This window comes from Lacerta agilis, chromosome 15, assembly GCF_009819535.1.
Source record: "Lacerta agilis isolate rLacAgi1 chromosome 15, rLacAgi1.pri, whole genome shotgun sequence".
Classification (NCBI taxonomy): domain Eukaryota; kingdom Metazoa; phylum Chordata; class Lepidosauria; order Squamata; family Lacertidae; genus Lacerta; species Lacerta agilis.
The window spans coordinates 4,865,436-4,890,055 of NC_046326.1; the positions used below are offsets into that span (position 1 = coordinate 4,865,436).

A 24,620-nucleotide genomic window follows, 5' to 3' on the forward strand; every position below is an offset into this window, starting at 1 on the left:
GACCACCAAGGAATCTTCAATGGTGCAATCGGGGTTCCCAACTGCAGTGTGTTCAGCTAATCATGACATATTCCTCTTCATAGTTGGGTCTCAGCTGCACAGCCCCATGGCTCTCCACCTTTATTTCCTCACATGTTCATTGAAGACCTCAACTGGGGGTGATGAAGGAAGAACATACAGGCATGAAGCAAATTAATTAGACACAGGGCAGGATGATGAGTTCCTAAAGCTCTCAGGAAATACTGTCATACTGAGACTTAGCCTTCTGCAGGGAGCTCTAGGGATGGATTCAGTGGTTATAACTACCCCCCCACCAAGATAAACCTAGATAAGATAGGAATTATGAGAAATAAAATAAATTAAATTCAGAAGAATTTGTTTGGAGGAGATGGGGAGTTCATGATTAATGGGAGTCATTAAAGGAACGTGATTTGATTTAGAGCAGAATCTGGGTTGGGTATGAATTTGGGGGGAATAATAGAGAAAAGTTTGGGGTCATCTGGTCAGACATTCATTTGGGATAGGTGCAAATTAATTGAAGAATTTGAGGTGATCTTGATGATAAATTAATGGTGGGTAAATTTATTAGAGGGTGAATTGATTTGGACTCAAGATGAATTACCGGTAGCTTGCTTTCTGTGAAAACTGTTAGAACAGTTAAAAAAAAACGAGTCAAGTATATGGTTTCATGTTTGGGGGCTCAGTTTCTGGAGCTAATTATTGCCCATGGGCTTGCCTTCTGTGAAATTGGTGTTTTGTTTCAATAATGTATTTTGTGACTGACCATGCTCTCTGTGACCACCATTTTGTGACTGGTCAGGCTTCCACAGCAGCCATTGAGACTGGCTATACCTTCTTGAGAATATATCAGTGCCACTTGCTTGAGAGTACCTTCTCTTCAGGGAAGCCTGTTGTGAAAGCCTGCATTGTGCAGGATGGAATACTATACCCTGCATGGTGCTGCTTTTGGGGAGTGACATTGGGCAGGAAGAAAGAGAGACTGGGCAGAAACACCTGCCTTCTCTCAGGAAGATGCAGCTAGTCAGATAGGTCATCCTTGGTCTCTTCACAGTTTCCCACCCCCACCCCAATTACTCTGGGCCACCCAATCCAATGCTGTCTGAACCTGAGTCAAACAATGCTCAGATCACCCTGAACTGTCTAGATTCATTTCTGGCCTTGGAGCTAACTCCAAGGGGTGAGGTCCCCTTGCCCCCCATAAAATATTTGAGGGGGTCGCACCCCCCCCAAAGTTGATAGGCATTGCTATTCAAATGGTGTGCATGCACCATGTCTTGTGATTGATTATTTGAGGGGCGGGTCTTACCTGGCACGCCCAATATTTTATTCAAGTTGGCACCCCTGGCACACTGATGCACCCCTCTCTGTCCTCCATCCAGGCAACTAAAAAGATAATCAGAGTTCAAGGACACCTTCCAGCCAGGCAAAAGCACTCAAGGAAAATGCAAAGCAGGGCTGGTGGGGTGTAGGCCTCTAGAGGGTGTATGGTCTAAGGAGAGTCCTATGGGCCAGATAGAGAAGCCTGGAGGGCCACGCATGGACCCCAGTTGTGATGCTCCCCGTCCCTTCTTATATGAGCACTCTCGTAACCACTGATAGGACACTGGTGTGCCCAGGATTATGGATAATGTATCAACATGTTTGGTAAGCTTTTATTTCTTGGTTTGCACTGAAGTTCACAGGACTTCAGTGCAAGTAAACAGTATTTGTAATAGAATCAATCTTTTAGTGTGGCAGTGCGCATACTTTGATACTTCCTGACTATTGACATCAGACAGATGTCTTCACTTTATTCTTTTCATTGCCTGCTAAAACATTTTTGTTTAGTAAGTCTACCCTGGTAATCTGTTTCTTGTTTATCACTGAAGGTTTTAAATAATGGTTTCAAACTGGTTTTTTTTTACTGATAATTTTTTTGTTTTATTCTATTTGTAAACCCCTTTGAGAATTTTTTAAAGGATCAAGTGGTGTATAAATTTTATGAAATAAATAATTGAAGCAAATAAGCTATTTGTCTGCAATCTCAGGTTCACCTTCCATGCTGCTCAGAGGTCTCTGACATCACAAAAATGCACAGCCAGAATGTCCTATCCATCTTAGTCAGAGGTGGCTAACCCTCCGGCACCTGGCTCAATGGCTCTTGTGCTTGAGTACCTGATGGGATGTTACAGAAAATGCCAAGTGGCAGAGACCTTAAGCCTCTTCTTGTTGTTCCTAGCTTTCAGGGTCATTTCTCTAGTCCTGACAGCAGACATGTCTTGCACATATCATCCTGGACTCTCAGTAGCCACATTATTTGGTGGATATTGCCAGCAGCAACCATAATGTCACGCATCAATCATTTTAGGTGCCCCAATCATCACTGTCTCCACTTTACACAACTGCTACTTCGAAAGGACTTTTTTCTTTGCACAAAAAGGCACAACAAATCAAAGGCTGCAGCCTAAACCTGTGATGTTTAGGATGCCGCATTAACAGGACAAATTGCTTTGACCAGACCCTCAACACTGTTAGTATTTATTTGCTATCTATCTAAGGGAAAGCATCCTTCAATGTAAATCCTCTTCCCACATGAGCTGAGATCTGCCAGAGAGCCCTTGACAAAAGTTCTATAATGTATTCTGGATATATTGCCATTTGCTAAGAGCAGGGACTTCTCAATAGTCACTCTAGCAATTCAGAATGCCCTCCTTTAGAAGGCGAAGTCAGCCATATCACTGGCTGCTTTTCACAAAACAAATAGTTCCCTTTTCATCCTAGTTTTGTGAGGCCATTGGTGGGAGAAACTGCTGCTGAATGGTTTCACATATCATTTGTTTCAGAAGTGGTACCCTCAGCCAACCTTTGAGCACTGGAAGATGGGGGTGGCAGCTTATTGTTCTGCTATTGCTGTGATTCCTTGTTTTTCTTAAATGAAGTAGTTTTAATTTTAATAAAATCAGGACAGCGAGATGGTTGTTTTGGGTTTTTAAAATGTAAAATGTTTGTGTGTGTGTTTGTGTGTGTGGCATATGGGTCTGCTACTGCTTCCAAGTTAGTTGGTATGCAAAGAAGAAGAAGAAAAAGAAGAAGAAGAAGAAGAAGAAGAAGAAGAAGAAGAAGAAGAAGAAGAAGAAGAAGAAGGGAAATCCACTTAGTCCTACAAAAGGTCATGGAGTCCTTTCCCAACCAAATGTTACAAATGTAATGTAAGATAGCTGGGTGGGTGCTGAGACATGATTCAAAAGAGGCAGATGAGGTCAGACACTGGACTTACACAGCCCTTGATTTGTTGCCTCACACTGGCCAATGTGCAGACATGGTCTGCATGTGCCCCATTCCTCAGACACAATCTCCACACACAGCTTTGTGTTCATGTTCTTCATATATTGTAAACCATTTTGTGAATACATTTTGAAAAGCAATATTTAAAGGTCACACATAAGTAAAGTCTGATAAGGACATAATGCAAAGACATGGTTGGCTCACACAGTATCTTTGTTTATTGTAACTGTTTACAAAGATCTGTTACTTGAATTGGTGGTATCCCATAGGAAGGCACTTCAGGAATCAAATGTGAACCTGTGGAGTGGCTATAAAGCACAAAGCAAATCGTCCAATATTTGTACCTTAGGGCTGTGTAAAAGGATTGATTGTTTTGCTTAGACCTTAAACTTTGCAATATTCTCACAGCCACCCCTTAAGGCTAGCCCGGATGCCCTTCCAACAACAGATAACACAAAGAAAGGTTTCATTAAAAAAAATGAAATATATATGTGGATATAGAATGAAAGGAAGAGTCTATGCCGACCTTCATTTGTAGCTTATCAGCCTGTTGATCTAGAGTTTTACTTATAACTTCATTCCAAGCAGCACACCTGTGCACAATTTCCTTGCTTTCATGGAAAGTTTCCATTAGAATAAAAATGGAATTCGGATAACACATAGCTTCGTAAATATGGCAATAGTGTTCAATTCAGCAATGTGGCAACCATGGAAATGTTTTATGGAAAGAGGGGTCTGACACTGATGGAGGTGAGAGTAGGAGACGGAAGGTACATAGTCCCATCTTACCTGAGGACACATGCTGGCAAGGAGGGATAGATAAGGAAGAAATATGCACAGTTAACTGAAGATACCCATTGACCAATTGAACAGAACTGTCTGTTCAGGCTGATGCTATGGATGACAGAAGTGGGAATAGAAATGGTTTTCAAATACTGTTCAGCAAAAATTATTCCAAGATTTTGCAGTTTCAAGTTACCTGGTCTTCTTTCCAGAATGGAACTGGTGCATTAATGAAGTCATAGGGAACCTTTTTCAGACTGAGGGTTGCATTTCCTCTGAGGCAACCTTCTGATGGGTGTGTGTTCATGCCAGCACTGAGCAGTCTCCGAGGCAAAAGTGGGTAGATCAATGGATACCACTCTTACCTTTGTACAAATGGGGATATTGTGCCATGCAAATCTCAGAGATTCTTGCATGCACATGCACACACGAAGATAAACCCACATATCTCCATCCTTTATCAAGTCAACCAAGAGGCATTTCACAATGATCCAGAATTTGTGAGGTCGAGGGAACTGTGGAGAATACAAAATGGTGGTCAAGCTGTTGATAAAATCACTGCAACAACAAACGCATTGAAAACCCTTAGAGGAAAGGAATATGTGCTAGTGTTTCTCTTAATGGCGAGACTTACTCCACCACCACCACTTTCCATCATTGCAATAAATTGCTAGATAATGCCTGCTCCTTGTTACTTTCAATAATTGCTCCTGCTCCACCAATTTCCTCTGTACACAAGTTGGTGGTTTAAGAGGCTATATACAGGTAAGCATTTTGGGAAGTGGAGCTAAATAAGTTTCTTGATGACTAGCTGCTTAGCCAGTGTGGATTTAGATGCTATGGTTGCAGGAAGAGCTATATAAGGCTGTGTTAAAATAATCCGAAGGAGCTGGGAGAATAATGGAACTCACTTGTTGGATTTATATGTCTATCACAGTACTGGAACCTAATGAAATAAATTTGTTATAGGTCCTGGCACAACTAAGAGGTTATGTGAATGTTGCATTGACTTAAGGATACTTTCCGGGATATCTTGAGGCATGCCTCTAGACCTGGTGAGAAACAAGTGTCAGAAATGTTAATGGGAAAGGTACTTAATTCTGCCTCGTATTTCAAACCCTTAGGATGAGGGTGTGTAAATCATCCAACAAGCACTTGTAGATAAACTGTAAACTAATTAATATCAGCAATATTGATGCAGAGAAAATATTTACCAAAGGATTTATACGTAACCCTGCCATTACTTTGCACTGTGCAAGCTGACTTTATAAATCATTTAGCAAATGTTTGCATGTCTCATAAATGCTTTATAAATGTTTGCCAGTAATTTATCTCACATAAAATGCTAAACACACTGCAAATATATGTTAAGTTATTTTCAAATGTCACTATGTACAATAACTGGAATGGGCAATAAATATCCAGAGTGTTTGGTGCAGCTGAAAGTTACAAAATGAACCTTCCTATTCATTTTTGAACTATACAACTATCCTCAGAAAACTACCCATAAAAATAATCAGCCCCAGTGTGCCATAATACCGTTCAAGCTGGTCCTCTTACACGCTGAGCTCCTCAGTGGAAAACTGTATGGACTTCTTCCAGAAATAATAATTGGCATTTTGCCACACTGGCAGTGACTCTCTTTGAGGGACTGCCCCCTGGTGCATGAAACTTCACCAGTTGAGGGTTAGACGTGATTACAAACGCTGGTGCAATATTGCGACAGTGACTCAAGAACTAGGAAGAATTAGATATTGTTGGACTCTGCTATACTGGTCTGTGTCAACTTCCTGCATGTTCATTAATAAGTTTGTTCTGTCCTATTTCAGCATTAATTTGAAGCAATGTTCTTTTTCTTTTTTAAAATGAGACTTGTATGGAAATTAATATTTGAATTGATATTTAAATAGGCTTATAAATACACATTTTATCACAAAATACTATTTAAATACTTAATATGTCTCATACTGTATTATATCTTGTATGTATCCAAAGTATAATTCTGATACACACATTAGTTGGCTCCCTCAGCCTGATAGCGAGATGAGCATCGCACCCCATAGTCAAGTTTGACTGGACTTAATCATCCAGGGGTCCTTTACCTTTTTTAAAAAAAAAATAGTCCAGGAGGTATGGATTGGGTCCATTTTGATTGAAATTACAGTAATCAGATTTTTCAAGCATTCTAAGGATGAACAGGGAAGGGTATGGCAAGAGGGTATGTGGGAGAGGTTAGCACTGGTGCAGTGGCTGAAAATATAGTTTTATATTCCACTTCTGTGGTGAATGACATCCCCCTACACACACACACACACTCCCATGACTATAGAAATGTGGCTGTTGAATACAAATGAACAGGTGGGCCTGACTTTTTCAAACACACTACGTCAATTTTTATATTTAGTTCTGAGAAGCAAAGTGTCCAAGACTTCCCCTTAGCAGAGTGGTTTCTTTCACACGTGAGTATGATACATTTGGTCAGAGCAGAATAATATTACCTTTTAAACATGGATTATGCGGCTTCATGTGATGTCATTGCAAAGAGGAAGGGGATTAAAACAATATTTTGTAAAAAGAAGCAGCAGCAGCCAAATGGTTCCGTGTGGAAGGCTACCTTATACAACCTCAGCTCTGTAGTTAAGAGTCTCCAAGCAACAGAATCAAATTTATGTTGAAGGCTTAGGGCTGTTTCATGCATTACACAGACCAAATGATTGGATTTCCTGCTGATTTTCAGAAGTTTAATTACAGTCAGGTGATGTTAAAAATCCTACTGGGGCTACGGTGCCAGAGGAGGGGGTTAACCCTTTCCCTTGTGCAGTTTTCCAAGTGAAAATTGCCCATCTTCCTAAGGTCATCCTTTATGAATCTTCTGCTATTTTGGCTCTGCAACAATCCTGGTTCCCTAACAAGAATTGCGAATATCACATGTATTTGAAAATTCTAATTCCCTGCATCCACATTTCATACTTTAAAATACCGTAGGTACAACCCTACAAAGGCAATGTATGAAGAGACACTAGAAACTGGGCAGAGTTTTGGATAGGATATCTGGTTGCACAGAGCAGAGGTTCATTGCCCTCTTTAGCTCTCTGAGCTTTTCCCATGACTACAATTTCTTGCCTTAGCTGCATTTCACGCATAATCAATATTTCAGAGGCAAAGTGGGATCTGCACAAGGTGGTGCGAGTTAAAATGGAGAAGCCAGGAATGCTTCATACTGCCTTGATGATCCATACAGTACATTAAAAATAATAATAATAATAATGCTACAGACAAGTTTCTGTTGAAAGGAAAGATAATGCCCTGGAGTGAAGTATTGGGGGACAGCAAGCACCATAGTGAGGAAAAGGCAGATGGAGAATTCCATTAATACTTGAAAGAAAAACAGACACTACTCTTGACCACCTTGAAATTATAACAAAAGCTCAAAGCCCCTCCCCCAAAGACATTTCAATGTGCCCCGAGAACAAAGCAGAAAAATAGAAGCAGATGAAGAGATGTTTTGAGAAACTGGAAGGCAGATTTTGGCACAGCATTACCTAGAACTGTAATAGCTGAGGTGCAGTTATCCTTCTGGAATTTAGAAGAATAAATGCCCCCAGAAGGGGTAACACTGCCTGCATATTTTATTTAAGTCTGCCTCAAAGCAAAAACGAAAGCTTGCTTTTTTAATAAATAAAATTAAACAAATCAATATAAAGGTGTCCAGCAGAAAAAGCTCCTGGTCCTATTTGCCTGGAATTTGGGAGGCTTTAGCCAATCTGGAGCAGCTAGTAGGCCCACAAATTTCACACACTCCTGCCAAGAGGGATACAAAATATAGCTGTTTCATTTTATTTTTCTTATTGTGAATTGCATGGTGGGATGAAGTAGACTTGAGTGGACCCTGAATGGAAAAGGGCAGCCTTCAAAATGCCTTGGATTGAGGCAGGCTGTTTTCTGAAGCATGACAGCAAGATCTGGGTTAAACCTTGTGGTCCAGTCAAACCTCAGAGACACAAGAAAATCAGAATACTGAAACGAAACAAAAAGCAATGCAATGTAAATACATATATAATAAGGCAGTTAGGCTGCAATCCTGTATGTATATACCTACCTACCTACCTACCTACCAACCTGGGAATAACCCATTGAACTGAGTTGGGTTTACTTCTGAGTAGACACGGGCAATTAACTTCCATATCCCCCCCCCCCAGCAAATCTAATTTTACATTCAATTATCCCCTTAGAGTCTTTAGGGAAACTGAATGTAAAATATATTTTAAAAATGTGAATGTGTGTGAAATATGCAATTTCATCCTAAAAGTTACGGTCAGAGGTGCCAACTTGAATAAAATATTGGGGGGGGGACAGGTAAGCACCACCCTGCATAATTGATCACATGATGTGGCACACATACACACACACATCATTTGAATGGCAATGCCCATCAACTGTGGAGGTAGCCTCCTTAAATATCTTATTGGGGAGTGGGGCTGAAGGGACATCGAACACTAGGAGTTGGCTCCTATGGTTACAGTACAATATTTCCTGTGGAAAATGCTATATTGATTTCAACGTGTGCAGTATTAGGAGCCCCGTGCATTAGCTATCCTCCTTCAGGAAGCGGAAATTATTTCTAAAGAAGACAGACGGTCACCCTTGCATGCCTTCTGAGACTGAGAGAATTTGACTCTCTCCATTGATCTGGGCAGATCAGATTAGGCGAGTCCATTTCAGAATCACAGCTCACCAGATTCTACCCCTCCTTCACTACTCACAATCTACAGGTGGGTAGCCGTGTTGGTCTGCCATAGTCAAAACAAAATCGAAAATTCTTTCTAGTAGCACCTTAGAGACCAACTGAGTTTGTTCCTGGTATGAGCTTTCGTGTGCATGCACACTTCTTCTTCTTCTGAAGAAGTGTGCATGCACACGAAAGCTCATACCAGGAACAAACTCAGTTGGTCTCTAAGGTGCTACTAGAAAGAATTTTCGATTTTGTTTGTACTCACAATCTCAACAAGTTAAAAACAAAAACAAACCTCCGAATCAAAAGACTGGCAATGCTTTGCCAGGTTAATTTGGGCACTTGTTTCTATGGATGTAAAAGTATTTGCTGTCCTGTGCTCAGATTACATGCTTCCCTATTGTTTGTCTGTAAAATATGAAAAGTCCAACATCCTTAAACATGGTTGGATCATATCCCGAAGTACTTTAAAGCCCACTTCCTTGAATGGAATTAAGGAGGGTCTTTATAGGTCAGATTTCTACAAGAGAGTCAATTGCACCTCTTTTTAGGCGGAGAGAGAGATGTGTCTGAGCTTTTACATTTTTGGTGCCCGCTACAGTGTAATGCAGATTTGTCTTTGCATCCATCTCTGTGCAAACAATTAACTGATTAATCCTTCCAAATGTCCCCTTGGAAGAGAAAAGGGATAGACAGGATTGTTGGCAGGGTTGCCTGGCTCCTCTGATGACGCATAAACAGCCATCAGCAGAATCGTCAGTTCATTGACTGCTTGTGTGGGTGGCAGAAGGCTAGAATAGGGAAATGCTGCAGCCCTGACTCAAACACCAGGTTCCCAAGAGCTGTCTGCAAAGATCAGTTTGTGAATGGCTTTTCTATGCAGAATGAGCCCACAGAGTAGGAAGTATACAGGAGATGGTTCAGGCACCATTAAATAATGAATGAGAAATACTTCCGCCCTTGCCTTTCCTAGCACACGCTGTGCACCTGGATTCCTAGCTAAAGGCTGCCAATTCTTGAGCCAAGCCCTGTTGATGTCCTGTTTACATCCGTTGGGTCTTTTTGTTAAACTCACAGATTTTCCCCCTTCTCATTTATCCGTTGCATTGATTTTTAATTGTGAAAACCTTGTTCTGTTCCATTATTCAGTAACAAAAATCATATCTATGAGGTCGAAAAGGGATGCAGTCTGACAGAGAACGAGATTATCTGAAGACCCCCCCCCCCACCTGATGTTCTGTATTCTAGAGCTGAGGTCTCCAGCATGTTTGTTGTGGGCATCACAGCATCTCCTGCTACTCCATATCATATATATATAGAGAGGGGGGGGGAGTTGCCTTTTTGTGTGTGCGAGGGAGATCTTACCAGTTATTTTGTCTGTTTTATTCTGTTTTGGGTTGTGTAAATGTTCTGCCCTGCTTTCTTTTCTGGGGAGGGCATCTGAACACCAGCATTTCTTCTTCTGTGAAACGGGTATTTTGTGATCCTCACAACAGTTTACTAGTTTTCCAAACATGCCCCTGGGGCCAAAAAAGGATTGGGAATCTAGCTCTCATTGCAATGATAAAAACTGTAACTGGGCTGTACCACTGCAGACTGCTGAAAAATGTATGTCCAATAAACGAATATAGACTGGGTTTTTTGGGGGGAGGAGAGGGATTGCATACCCTCAAACATTTCTCCGATTCAACAGCAGCAGCAGCAGCAAGAACATCATTAATACCCCGCCCACCTGACTGGGTTGCCCCAGCCACTCTAGGCAGCTTCCAACATGTATAAAAAATAATTAAACATTAAACATTAAAAACATTGCTTCACGATGAGCATAGAATTTCTGGTAAAAATTAACAATTTTTTTAAAAAAACAGGATTCATCGCTACCCCAATATTTTTCAGCAGGAAGTAGCTCAGTTTACTGAGCCCAGTTCTGAACTGAGCCAAGGAGGGTTCGGCCATCTCTACTAAAAGATAAGACTTTTAAAAAAGAAAAGTCCCAACAATTTTGGATAGTTTTGCCATTGTTGGAGGGAGGGAGAAAGGGAAGAAGAGTGAAACCAGTACATTTGATGGCTACAGCCAAAGCAAACATATAAGGTTGCCTGAATACTGAATAAGACCATTTACCCATCTAATTCTCTGATGCCTCCTTTCAGTCATTGACTTTCCAGAGTCTTTCCTAGCTTTGCTACCATTTGATTGTAACCAATGTTACTTCTACTCCAAATAGAGCAGTTGAAATTAATGGGCATGACTAACCTATGTCCATTAACTTCAGTGGGTCTATCCTGAGTATAACTTAGCTAGATGCAGCCCATTGTTTAGGAATGTAGGACAGCCTTCTACTGAATCTCATCTTCAATCCATCTAGCAGACCAATGGCAATAGCTCTCCAGGGTTTCAGGCAGGGGACATTTCCCACCTTACGTGGGGATGCCGGGGATCAAACGTGGCTTTCTGTATACAAGTAGAATCACAGAATTGTCGAGTTGGAAGGGACCTCAAGGGCCACCTGGTGAAGCCCCTGCAATGCAAGAATATTTTGCCTAGTGTGGGGCTGGAACCCACTACCTGGAGATTAAGAGTCCCATGCTCTACTGACTGAGCTATCCCAGGATCATATATACGCATATATGTTCATCCCTTCCAACTGTAACTGGATATGGTGGTAGGGAATATTACCTGGAACCATTGACATGGAATAGCTCCATCATATTTTTCTGTTGGTTCATTTTGGCTTTAGGCATGCCATACACACACACACACACACACACACACACACACACACACACAATATACAGGTGAAACTCGAAAAATTAGAATATCGTGGAAAGGTTCGTTTCTTTTAGTAATTCAACTTAAAAGGTGAAACTAATATATGAGATAGACTCATGACATGCGAAGCAAGATATGTCAAGCCTTTATTTGTTATAATTGTGATGATTATGGCGTACAGCTGATGAGAGCCCCAAATTAACAATTTCAACTTTGGGGTTTTCATCAGCTGTATGCCATAATCATCACAATTATAACAAATAAAGGCTTGACATATCTCACTTCGCATGTCATGAGTCTATCTCATATATTAAACTCCAGTAGCTAATGAAAACAATTGCTTACATAAATGGACTTTTCCACAATATTCTAATTTTTCGAGTTTCACCTGTATATATATACAGGTTTCTTCCTCTTCCCAAAAATATTTTGAAATAAAGATTATTTAAAAAAATAAAAAAATAAATAATAAAAAAATAGAGTTCATTGAGGTGCAATATATGAACATGAGGACCACAGGCAATCAACACATCCATTGGCTGGAAATTCTGAAGATCTACTGCCTGCACACAGCTTCAGTGCAGGCAAGTTCTGAAGCTCATTGTTTCAGAATCCAAAAAGCTAACTCTGATTCCATTCACTCATGCATGTTCTTACCTCCAAACATGGCCCAAATGAAACTTTTTCTTGCAGCAACCAGGTGCCACTAAGTTATTTTGAATGCTGCTGGCTCCTCCTTCCTTTCCTTTATAGTTTCTTCCGGGTGTGTTGCCTGTTAGGGTCACACCAGGGCTACATCTGCCCCATACATTTAAAGCACTCTTACGCTATGTTAGCAGTCATTACCTCCCTCAAGGAACTTTGGGAACCTTAGTTTGTTAAAGGTGCTGAGAGTTGTTAGGAGAAACCAACTGAATTTCTCACCCTATCCCAAGTTTTATGTCTAGTTGAGCCATCACTTAAGTGCTTTTAAAGGCAGACGTTTGAATTTGCTTAGAATGGTAGGTGAGAAGATTGTTGCAGCACTAGATGGTAAGTCCTTTGGGCAGGGATGCTATCAGTTCCATTTTTCTATAGCGCCATGCTGAAATTAAATGACTGCTGTCTTAGAGTGCTAATAATTAACACCATTGCCCAATCTAGGACTGGCTGATAGTGTAAATTATTCTAGTACAGGTTTCTTCTCTATCCCAGCCGTTTCTGGTTCTGCTTCAATAGTCAATGTGCAACTGTAAAATTCTGTACTTTTTGTGAGTTAAACTAGGGAAGTGTGAACAATGATGCAATCTTAATCCAACCAATCCCGGTGCAGTACTCGTTCTTACGAAAGTCGGTGATCACACTTAAGGGGTTTGACTTTAAACCTCTTGGGTTGCCCAAATAAGTGTTTGACTTTTGTCAGCATGATTTGAAAAAACTTCCACCACATGCTTCCACAAGTTATCCAGCCAGCTTTTCTTTTCTTCCCTGCATAATGAAATAAGATTGGGGTTCCATGGGGGTGGGGTGAAGAAGAAATAAGAACACAATCCACCCCAAAGCTTTGATTTCTCACTGGTCTCAGTGGAAGCATTAAGCATGTGTTTAACTTACTCCCACTGAAAACAACAGCAATGGCAATAATAACAGTAACAATAATAATAGGAACCCCCAGCCTTGGCCAGATTCTGCCCATGGATCTTGAAACATCATCACATTTTTCCCCCATCTGTCTAAATCTTTGTATCATCTCAAGAGACTGTAGAAGTCACAATATAAAACAGCTAAAGAAAACACTGAATCATCCATTTAGCTGTGGCTTCCCAACCACAAAATATTATGTTTATTTCCCCCACCACTTTTTTTGTCGTTTTATTGATAAAAACTACACAAAAGCTAACTGATCAGAATAATTAATTAAAATAAATCAAACAGTGTTACACATCCTCCCATTTGTTTGTTTCTTAAATCACATCAGCCATCAAATTTTCAGCCCGCCCCGCCCCCCCCAATTTCCAGGTATATAATGAATATTTCCATACCCAAAGTCCCCTTCTCCCCCTGCATTCAGCACAGCTATCCTGTTCAAGTGTGAGCTCTCTTGTCATCAATAACTGCTCCCTCTTTCTTTCTTTCTTTTATTATAGAGCCCTAAACATAATTGTAGTGTCAACAATGAAGCACAATGAAGATAGGAAAAAACTTAAAAGTCACCCTTTCCCTATAATGTACAGCATGTGTTTTAAATGTACATGCACCCCGAGGTTTGTCTGTTTTTGCCTCTTGGTTCTTTTTTCAGGAATTGCCAATGTCCATTTGGTTCAACATAACCACGTTTGGAATCTGAAATTATAACACTGGCCTTCCACTCCCTCAAGGGGGAAAAAAAAGAAAAGGAAAACGGGACTCAGTTTGGTTTATTCCCCTCCCTCCCACCCCCAAATGGAAAAATAAAGAAACCTTCTGTTACTTCTAAGAGTAATAAACAATAAACAATATCTCATACTCCATTCTATGTTCTCCCACGTCCCACCCCTAATTGGTACCTCTGGTTCCCCTTTGAAGGAACCGTGCAGTGTAGAAAAACCAAATATACAAACAGAACTTTTAATCCATCCCTTTATGTTGCTAGAGTGAAATCTAATTCTCTCGCTCGTTCGCTCGCATTTTTATATAAGAACTCAGCAATCTTTCTTTGATATGTACACCAAGAAGTTCGACAGTTTAAAGCCAAAGGAAATTCTCAAGTTCTCCAGTCGGTACTATAGTGTCACTAGACTGAATTTCCTTATACGGCAGTCCTCAAGCAACGTGTCATTTATTTATTTATTGGGTTCCCCTTTCCTGTTGTTTGCATCAAAACGTTTGTAACTGGAATGGTGAGTTGTCTTCTTCTCCTTGTTCCTCTTCACTCGAAGGTTTCCCCCCTCCCCAGAAAAAAAAGAAGCCTCCCATACACAACCTCTCTTGATTCTCAGGAAAGAGATTCCATCAGTTTGGTATTCTCTCAATGTAAATAGCTGGAGCAGCCGAACGTGCAATTGTAGCAATGAAGCTGTGGTCTCGACTCAACTCCAAGTTGGTGGCTTCAGCCTGGTCCCGGGAGATTGTGTCGTATCCCTTATTTACATGGAGGGGTTTGTGGGCCTGGCAATATCCAATCACTGGTTGGTCGTAGCTGTAATAGGGCAAGGTTTTCATATGGTGAGGGACCTAGAGAGAGGGGAGGGAAAAAACAGGCATGTCAGCATCATTGCAGAATAACACGTATTTTTCTTTTTTCTTTTAGCAATGAAAAGACAATATGCAATGGAGCTAGGGATCTAAGGAGGCAGAAATTTCTGTCTTAACCTGTGTTCATCACATTCAGCACTGTTTCTATTGTGCTCCAGTTCTGCCTCCGCTGAAACCTGCATTATTTGTTTCACTATCTGCTTTGGCTGAAACTAACATAATTAATAATGTAACCAATTTAAATGCATTTCAACGGAAGGGAAACATCAAAAACAATGGAGGGAATAACGTAACTATTTAGGAACCATTTGTGGACTTAAAAAAAAATAAAGAATAGCAAATACTGCCTGCTTTTGCGATTTCTATTCCTGATGAACATGTAACTTGTGGGAATTTCTTATGGGATTCTATGACATCCCTAGCTGTGGCATAGAAGGCCAGAGAAGGCTTGTGGCATTATTATTAGCATTTGTTCATCACTTTCTACAAACAAAATATCTAAGTGATTTGCAAATGTATAAAATACCATAAAGCTCGTCAATCACTGAAAACCAAATGTGTATAATAAAATACAGTAAAATAAAAATGTTTTAAGGCATTTTTCCAATAGCGAGAACAAAAGGAACAAATCTTACCCCCCACACTGAAAGACTAGGAGACAGAGGACTAATTTGTGTAAAATAGGAGTAAGTCAGAAGTTGGTGATTCTGTAAATTGAATATGGACCCCAATCCAGAGAACCATGGGGATAACACAAGGCTGAGTGCACACTGTCACACATGTGGACCCAAAAAGTCAGAATGAGAAAGAGAAGAGTGTGTAAACCATTATCTTAAATTGACAATGTACAGATGACCTTGACCAAAAATAAGTGACTTTTATGAGGCAACAAATATGAATGAAGTAACTTACTATCTTCAAAGTCTTAGTTACCCTTTCCTGTCTCCATTGGGAGGTAAGGAAGACTCCTAGAATTTTATACTAGGATTTCTTCAGCTTGAAATGTCATAATTTTACACAATGGCTGAATGGCAGGGAGGCAACAGTCAATGCATTCCTGAAGTATTGATAGGATAGCCAAGATAAATGCTGAAATAAAATCCCCTCAGAGGCAATGGGATTCCCACCAGTTTATACAAAACCTCCACCCTCAAGCTTTAAAGTAGGCTCTTTATGATACTATAAACCATTGTTCTGTGTTCTGTTTAGTTTAGAGATTGAGGCCCTTGTGGGCTGTTTTTGTGTGGGTTTGTTTTGTTTGTTTTTTTACAGTAATAACGTACAGGACATTAACCAGATGGGGTCCAGTGCACATCACGGCTTTGTTTCTTTTCTCCAAACAGGAGTTAAAAGCTTCTGAATTACAACATTATCTCTAAACGGCCCACAAACGCCATTACCCTCTCAACCATATTTTCAGTACTTTTCCAAACTGTCCCCTCAGCTCCAGCCTGGGATGTTTTGCTTCTCTGATCAAGGTTGCTTTTCAGTAGGAAGAGAGAAAACTAGTTCAAAAGTTTTAAGAGTTACTTATTTCCTGCTGGGAAGGCAAAAAGTTAGAAAAACTCTGCGCCACGGCACAGAGAGGAACCCTAAGAGTTCAGAGAATGCCCTGCTACCTTATCAGAATATATTTTTCTGCTAGAAGGTGTCATCCAAAGCGGAGATTCATAAGTTTCCCTTCCTCTCCCATAATATTTGGGGTCCAGTGAAGTTGACAGACAAAAGGAAGTATTTCTCCACACTAGGTCTGTTTGGAAACCTGTCCCCTGAGTTCCCAAAAGTTGTCACCCCTGGTTAAAGAGGCTTCTATTTTTCTATCTAATTCATTAACAAACACCCCCGCAACACACATTGTAAGAACGTCATAGGAAAAAGGAAGATTCCTCTCTGAAACCCTAGGGAGCTGTTGCCAGTCAGTGCAGACAATACTGTGCTAGATGGACCAATGGCCTGACTCAGTATAAGATGGCTTCCTGTGCACCTAACACAGCAATAGGCAAACTCCGGCCCGCCAGATTTTGGGACTACAATTCCCATCATCCCTAACTAACAAGACCAGTAGTCAGGGATGGTGGGAATTGTAGTCCCAAAATCTGGAGGGCCGGAGTTTGCCTATGCCTGACCTAACATATGGAATTTGCAGCACCAAAATCTGGTAACAGCTACTAGGCTAAGTAGCCTTTAAAAGGTAACAATTTTAGAAATTTAAGGACAGTGACAACATAAAGCTACTCAGGTTCCAGCCATGACTGTCAACCTTTAATTTATATTTATTAACTTGATTACATTTGTATGCCGCCTTTCCTCCAAGGAGCTCAAAATGGTAATTCTCTTTATATTCACAACTCTGTGAGCTACGTTAGGCTGAGTGTCACCTCGTGATCTTCGTGGGATTTTGAACCTCGGTGTCCCTGGTCCTAGTTTGACCCTCTAACCACTTCACCCTACTCTTTCCAATAATGGACAGGACAGGTAACCATTGCATTGTAACACCTGTACTTCTCTTTAACTTTATTTCGTAGCTCTTGCCCACCTACAGTTCAGTAGGGAGGCAGGGGCATAGTGTGTGTGGGAGGGGGGACGGGGAGCCATAGCCACTGGCCTCAGACTAGGGCCAGGGACACCGAGGTTCAAAATCCCACAAAGCTCAATGGGTGACACTCAGCCTAACGTAGCTCACAAAGTTGTTGTGAATATAAAATGGAAGGAAGAGAATTATGTATGCCATTTTGAGCTCGTTGGAGGAAAGGCGGGATACAAATGTAAATAAATAAATAAATAAATAAATAAATAAATAAATAAATAAATAAATAAATAAATAAAAGTTGAATGATTCTGTGTACATTGCAGCAGCCTTTGGCTATGTGCAATAAAACTGACTGACTGACTGACTGACTGAATAAATATAAATTAAGGTTGGGACCATGATTTTTAGGAAGCACAAACCAGGCACTCCCATACAGTGATCCCCATCCCACCCTGCCTGCCCCATGGGGTCTCTGGGCCCCAGAACCTGGCCCAACCTGTCCTCACTGCCTCACCCCTGGCTCCCTTGCTGAATGGCTGTCCACCCAGTGTCAAGGGGATCTGCCCACCAAGCGGCTGGCCGGGCTCCTCACTGTGCAAGTGGGCAGATGGTACAGTGCGGCCACACCTGGCTCTGGTGGTGAGGGCTGGGCTGGTGCACGGGCTCTGTGAACTTGCAATGCCCCTGCCCAGCCCTAGCAGCAGCAGCAGTGAGGGCTGGGGTGGCACGGTGAGTTCTATATACCCTCTGCACCGTGCCCCTGTCTGCTGCAAGCCTGCCCCAGGCACCAGCAAACAATGCAACACCACTGTAGGGAGGTGCCAGTCGTTCACCCTTCACACGTTGGTTTGTGGAAATGTTGACATTGCAGAAACAATTCTGTTTGCCATGTACATTTTGAAAGGTTTTTCATAAGAGTTAGCCAAGTTACACGCTTCAAGGAATGGTGGCAACACAAGGGGAGCCTTCTGTTGTTCTTGGTGTTTACTTAACTTGTTTTTCTTGATCTGGTATCTGTATACATATTACAAAAATAAATCTGTGTTGTTGTTTTTTAAAAAAATGAGGTGGCTTGCTATTTGTCACCAGACAGCATTGTTATTCATATTATCTGCATTTAGTCTCTTCTAAACAAATTATATGCCCACAGTTTTCATCACATCTAATAATATCCAGTTAAATATATGGCTCATTTATTTAATGTGGTGGAGCGAATGTAACTTAATTTGAAAATATTTTTTCATGTCACTGATAGAGACAGACAACAGTGTCAGCTTGCCCCCCTTAAAAAAAGACATTTAAATAATCAAGCAGAACAGTCTGATTTCTTCCTACATGCTTATGTATTGTCAAATGCAGGAAACCTTGTGTAGATAGGTAAATAAATCAGTAGATGTGCTTCTATCCGTTCCTCTGAAGCAAGCTTTACTTTATTAACTGAGGAGCTTGTTCCATTAGGAAAGCACTTCAAATGTTCATGGAGAGTTTGGGTCTAATGGGCTGGATTAATTAGCTGGCATTAACTTGTGAAGTCTTCACCTCTGTAGTTCTTGCTGCTGAATGATGTCAATGTTACAGCCTTAATGATTGGATACTTGAAAGAAATATTCATTTCCCTGAGGATATTTGCATAAACCTCAGCTGGAGGGATTAAAAATTTACCGTAGGTATCTGGTAGGAGGAATTTAGGAACCAAAATTCCTTTAGCGGAAGGGACATGACTCATTGGCAGGGCATCTGTTTTGTATGTGGAAGGTCCCAAATTCAATCCCCAGCATTTCCAGGCAGAGCTGGAAATGCCCCTCTGTCTGAAACCCAGGTGGAACCATGGTCTGACGCAGCATAAGGCAACTCCCTGGGCCGATAAATCTTCTATTTCAGAGTAAAGCTGAGGCTGTAGAGGCAACAGAAGGAACTCAGGAACTGGTGACTGGTGGCCCTTCAGATGCTGCTGAATTATAAGGCATGAACCACAGTCAGCATGCCCAATGCTTAGGGTTAGAGACTATGCAACAATGTTTTATATACTTTGTGTTTTTATAGTGTAAACCACCCTGTGATCCTTGGGTGAAGGGCAGTATATAAATTTAATCAATCAATCAATCATAAAGAAGAATTTCCTCTCCCAGGAATACCCATCTTGGAACCTTTAGTTCTATTTCATGAATTCTTTTTTAGGATTTTATGTTAAATCCAGCACCTTGTAAAAGCAGTAGAATACTGCAGTAGAATACTGTTGAGGGACACTGATAACTTGTTACAACAGATTATAATGCCTTATGTGTGTATATTCTCCATGAAGGAGCTTGGCATATTATAGAACCCAAATATTGACCCTCCTGTGAATTTTTGCTAGGCAGCTTGGATATTCTATTTGAAGCAATTTGTTTTAGATTTGAAGGTCAATTTTATTATAAAAAGGAGAGTCCAGTTGCAATGAATGTAGCTAATTTGAATATGACATATTTGGAAATGACTTCTATTTAGAACTGGAAACAGAATTCATATTTTCTTTATTTAACAAAATTTGTATACCACTTAATCAAGATAAACCTCCAAGCAGTTTATATGAACAACACATTATAGTATATAGATTGATGACAACAAAGCTGAAAATTCAAAACAGGCTATTAAGCATAAACATAGTTTAGTATTACAGCTAAAGTGGGCAAAAGAGTTCAGAAAATCACTTAAAATTTAAGGGTGGGGTTTTTTTGTTGGGTTTTTTTTTGCCACCCACAAAAGCAAACTCAAAACAAGCAGACCAAGCAATTTATGCTGAAACCTAATGAGGAACCTGAGCATGTTATTTTTTAGACTGCTGTTCCGACACTGATGTATACATGGTTTACCAACCATCTTTAGCCTCATAAACCTATGAGATCATTTGGGCTTGAGAGATGGTGAGGAGCCAACACTTACCCTCTAGGCAAGGTGGCTGGGGGCGATTCAGAAACCATTTCCCACATATGCTATGTCCAACACTCCCAGCTCCTATACCACACTTCCTTCCTTGAGTTAACAGTTCTTCATGTTACCCCCCCCCCCCAAATAAATAATCACAGGAAAAGATTCTGGCATGTTTGTTTTACATCAAATGGCAGCTGTTTACTGGAGATGGCCTTTCAAATATATGTCCACATAGCATTTGGAAACCAAAGCACACCACTTCAATGACAGAGAAGGTAGAGCTGTTGTTGTTTTCTGTGCAGTGATCATAAAGATGGCAACCTGATTCATCCATTACTCACAATAAATACACATAGTATTTAATATGAACATTTGATAATGTTGCTGCCACAGTGACAAATGAAAGCATTGGGGAATGAGTGAAATAAGTCTTTGTCTTGTATTAAATATTGGCTTTTCATTAGATCTGCTCAAAATTTATGGCATGCAAGAGGGCTACTCAGAAATGAATGACTCCCTTATAGGGTTTTAAATGCTCTTTTTTTAAAAAAAAGTTCTGCAGGAGCCCTGTACATGGAGAGCAAAAGATTAAAATGATTTCTTAAAGTCACAAGCCTGTGCTTGCAAGATATAACGCCCCTCTGCTGATCGCATTGGTCATAACTCATGGCAAATACCGGTAACTACCTAGGACTTCCACAACTTATTCAAAGACCTTGTGGTTTCAAAGGCAATGTGTTGTTCTTTTCCAGAACTTCTGCCTGTCTACACATTCAGTGGGGGAAACAGGGAATTCCACACTGAGGGAGTGATGTTGAAGCGACTCAGTCTGGCACGGTGAGATTGGATTGCTGGATCGCCTGGATTCTGCCCAGGAGGTGAAAATCAGGTCTTTTTGCAATCATCAAGCTCCTCAGCTATCCCTAGTTAGACCCAGAAACAGAAAAACCCAGCTTCAACTTCCCAACTGACCACAGATGATGATGTTATGATGATGATGATAAAAACAAGAAAACTTACTAGTCACTATCTCTCAGCCAAACCTAATTTTTGTTAAATTGTTGTGATGCTAAGAGAAGTGGGACCATGCACATCGTATTGCAGACTTTGGCAAATGGACTGGATCAGGGCTTTTTCCCCACCCGGAGCTCACCAGAATTCAGTTCCGGCATCTCTCAGGTGGGCACCATTGCCATTTATAACAGAACAAGAGAGGCGCTCTTAGTGAGTTCCGGCACCTCTTTTTCTAGAAAAATATCAATGGGCTGGATAAAAGAGGATTGTTTTTTTTCTGTGGTGGCTCCACACATCTGGAACTTCTTTCCTGTTGGCAGTTGGCAGTTCACCAAACTCCAATATTTTCAGAAAGCTGTGAAAACCTGTCCATTTCAGGTGGATTTTAGATAGGCAATACAGCTGCAGGGATTTTTACAGAGATTTAATGAAGTATTTTAAGTAAGTATAATGAAGCAAGTATAATTTGTTATTTCATTGTTTTTTGGGAGTTTCAACAATGGGGTTATTTTATTACGCTATAGTGGCAGTGGATTTTTTTGTTGTTGTTCAGAAAGGAGACATATAAATGTCTTTAGAAAACTAAGTTTATAAAAAACTAAGTGTGCAAAATATTGACATAGATGTAGACTGAAATGCCCTGTGCCCCAAACTTGAAAAAAACAAACCACCCCCACTGTAAGACAGATCTGAGGGGGCTTGAGCCCCTGTGAAAAATGCATACTGAAACATCATTCACAATATTCTTTATACTGAGTCAAGAATGGGGGAAATGTATCTTATCCACCCCTTTCTTTCATGTGACAATTTTCTCCATAGCACGTCTTCTCTACTGAATAGGAACAGTCAGCCCAGTAAAGCACATAATGATGGCGAACACAGAAGGGTGTTCTTCTTGTCCTGAATGCCTCGGTGGGACCCTGTTCAGACAGAATTACAGGAGTATAATTGCCCAGCTAGCACCTATCTGTGGAAAAACCAATGTGTGTGGTGGTGCAAATGAGAATCACATTAATCCATTCCGCAATGGGAGAACCTTTTACTGATGTGCAGATATCACGCTCATTGGCACTTGTAGGCACTGTGTGCCCACACTGAGATAGCAACCCCACAGTTTTAAATGGTAGGGGAAATGACTCATGGAGAGTTGCTGGGGGATTTATACAAAACTACTAGCATGATTCAAAAGGCAGAGAAGTCACATGCCTAAAATCAGGGGTCCCCAAACTAAGGCCCAGGGGCCGGATGCAGCCCAATCACCTTCTAAATCCAGCCAGCGGATGGTCAGGGAATCAGCATGTTTTTACATGAATAGAATGTGTGCTTTTATTTAAAATGCATCTCTGGGTTATTTGTGGGGCATAGGAATTCGTTCATTTTTTTTCCAAAATATAGTCCGGCCCCCCACAAGGTCTGAGGGACAGTGGACAGGCCCCCTGCTGAAAAAGTTTGCTGACCCCTGACTAAAATAATAAAGTGGGGTGTCTGGTCTAGTGATTACAGCCAAGACAGTATGGCAGAGAACATCAGAGCCTGCCCTGCCCCCTCTAAATCTCATATTGCTTATTTCAAACAAAGCAGATACTGGGGGGGGGGGATTAAGAAATATCTTAATAACTAGGCTATCAAAGGCATATATATATATATGTGTGTGTGTGTGTGTGTATATGAGAGAGAGAGACGACTACACCTTGTGTTGGGGAACCAAGGAGGAAGATTCTTGGGGAAGGATTTCCAATAGCTTTGGGGCTACAGCAAAAAAGTCTCTGCTTCTTACAGAGATCAGTTTAGTTTCCATATATGATGAAGCTTTCAGAATAAGCTCACAGGTCTTATTTGGGAAAGGGGAGGATTCACATGGGGAAAAGATGTTTCATCAGAGTCCATGTTCGGATAGGACTTTAAGGACTAGAACCAATTATTTGGATTTCTCCTGGAAACTGACAGCCAACGCAATAATTTTAAGATAGGTGATGTACGAGAGTGCTGTCTTGATCTTGTCAACTGGTGAATGGCAGCATCCTGCACTAAATGAAGTTTTTGAACTTCAAGAGCAGCCCCATTACAGTAATTTAATCTGCAAATAACGAAAGAATGAATGATAATGGTCCTGACCAAATCTGGTAGAAGAGTTTGGATTTGATATCCCGCTTTATCACTACCCTAAGAAGTCTCAAAGCAGCTAACAATCTCCTTTCCCTTGCTCTCCCACAACAAACACCATGTGAGGTGAGTGGGGCTGAGAGACTTCAAAGAAGTGTGACTACCCCAAGGTCACCCAGCAGCTGCACGTGGAGGAGCGGAGATGCGAACCTGGTTCACCAGATTACGAGGCCACCGCTCTTAACCACTACACCACGCTGGCTCTGGTACATTGACCAACACTAATGAAAGATTGCAAACTGAGATTCCAGGAGCAACACCTGGTGTGGGTATAGCTTACAGCAGCACATGATTCTATTCAGTACAGCTAAATAGGGAGAGGTCCATAGCTCAGTGGAAGAACCATTTGATTTGCATGCAGAAAGTGCCAGGTTCAATCCCCAGCATCTCCAGGTAGGGCTGGGAATGTCCCCTGTCCCCAGTGAGGTGCTGCTAGTCAGTGTGGACTTTTCTAAGCTAGATGGATCAATGGTCTGGCTCATTACAAGATACAGTGGTACCTCGGGTTAAGAACTTATTTCGTTCTGGAGTCCATTCTTTACCTGAAAATGTTCTTAACCTGAGGTACCACTTTAGCTAATGGGGCTTCCTGCTGCTGCTGCGCTGCCGCCGCACGATTTCTGTTCTCATTCTGAAGCAAAGTTCTTAACCCGAGGTACTATTTTTGGGTTAGCGGAGTCTGTAACCTGAAGTGTCTGTAACTCAAGGTACCACTGTATAATGTGATCATAACTTATTTTCCATGTACCAGTATATGGTTTCTATTTTATTTTTTTCTTGTACTATAGAGTGCAAATTGCATAAGTTTAATAAATGAGGCCCAGATTTACCACACCAGTAAAGAATCTAAGCCCTTTACAGGTGTGTGTACAAGGGGACATGTGTGTGCTCATTTGCATGCCTGCATTATATCTATGTAGTATACACACAAAGGAATCTTCCATCATTCCCAGTCACAAAAAGGACTCCAGTGACTTCCACATTCAGAAAACTGCAAGAGGTGGTTGGGGGGCTCTGCGGGCTAGCAATGCCACATGTGTTGGGGACATGCTTTGGCACACATGAGAAGGATCCCTATGCATGTACTGGGACAGAATTCCTCCCCACAGAAGAGGATCTTGATTAATCAAGGATGGTGTGGAGAATTTCTTTGTGTGCATGTGTGTACACTTGTAGCACACATGGCCATGGCATTATCAGGTGCAATGGATGACAGAT

General features: G+C 41.0%; 1 protein-coding gene across 3 annotated transcripts in view; it reads right to left on the minus strand.

Moving 5' to 3' along the window:
* Positions 1-13,556: 13,556 nt before the first annotated feature.
* LRRTM4 (leucine rich repeat transmembrane neuronal 4) overlaps positions 13,557-24,620 on the minus strand; it is a 419,213-nt gene continuing 408,149 nt past the window's right edge. For 2 of the 3 annotated variants that reach the window (XM_033171753.1, XM_033171752.1), the window contains one exon: positions 13,557-14,764. In XM_033171753.1, coding sequence (XP_033027644.1) covers positions 14,543-14,764 — 222 coding nt within the window. In that variant the 3' untranslated portion in view covers positions 13,557-14,542. The remainder of the gene's footprint in view (positions 14,765-24,620) is intronic. The other variant, XM_033171756.1, reaches the window with a different exon arrangement.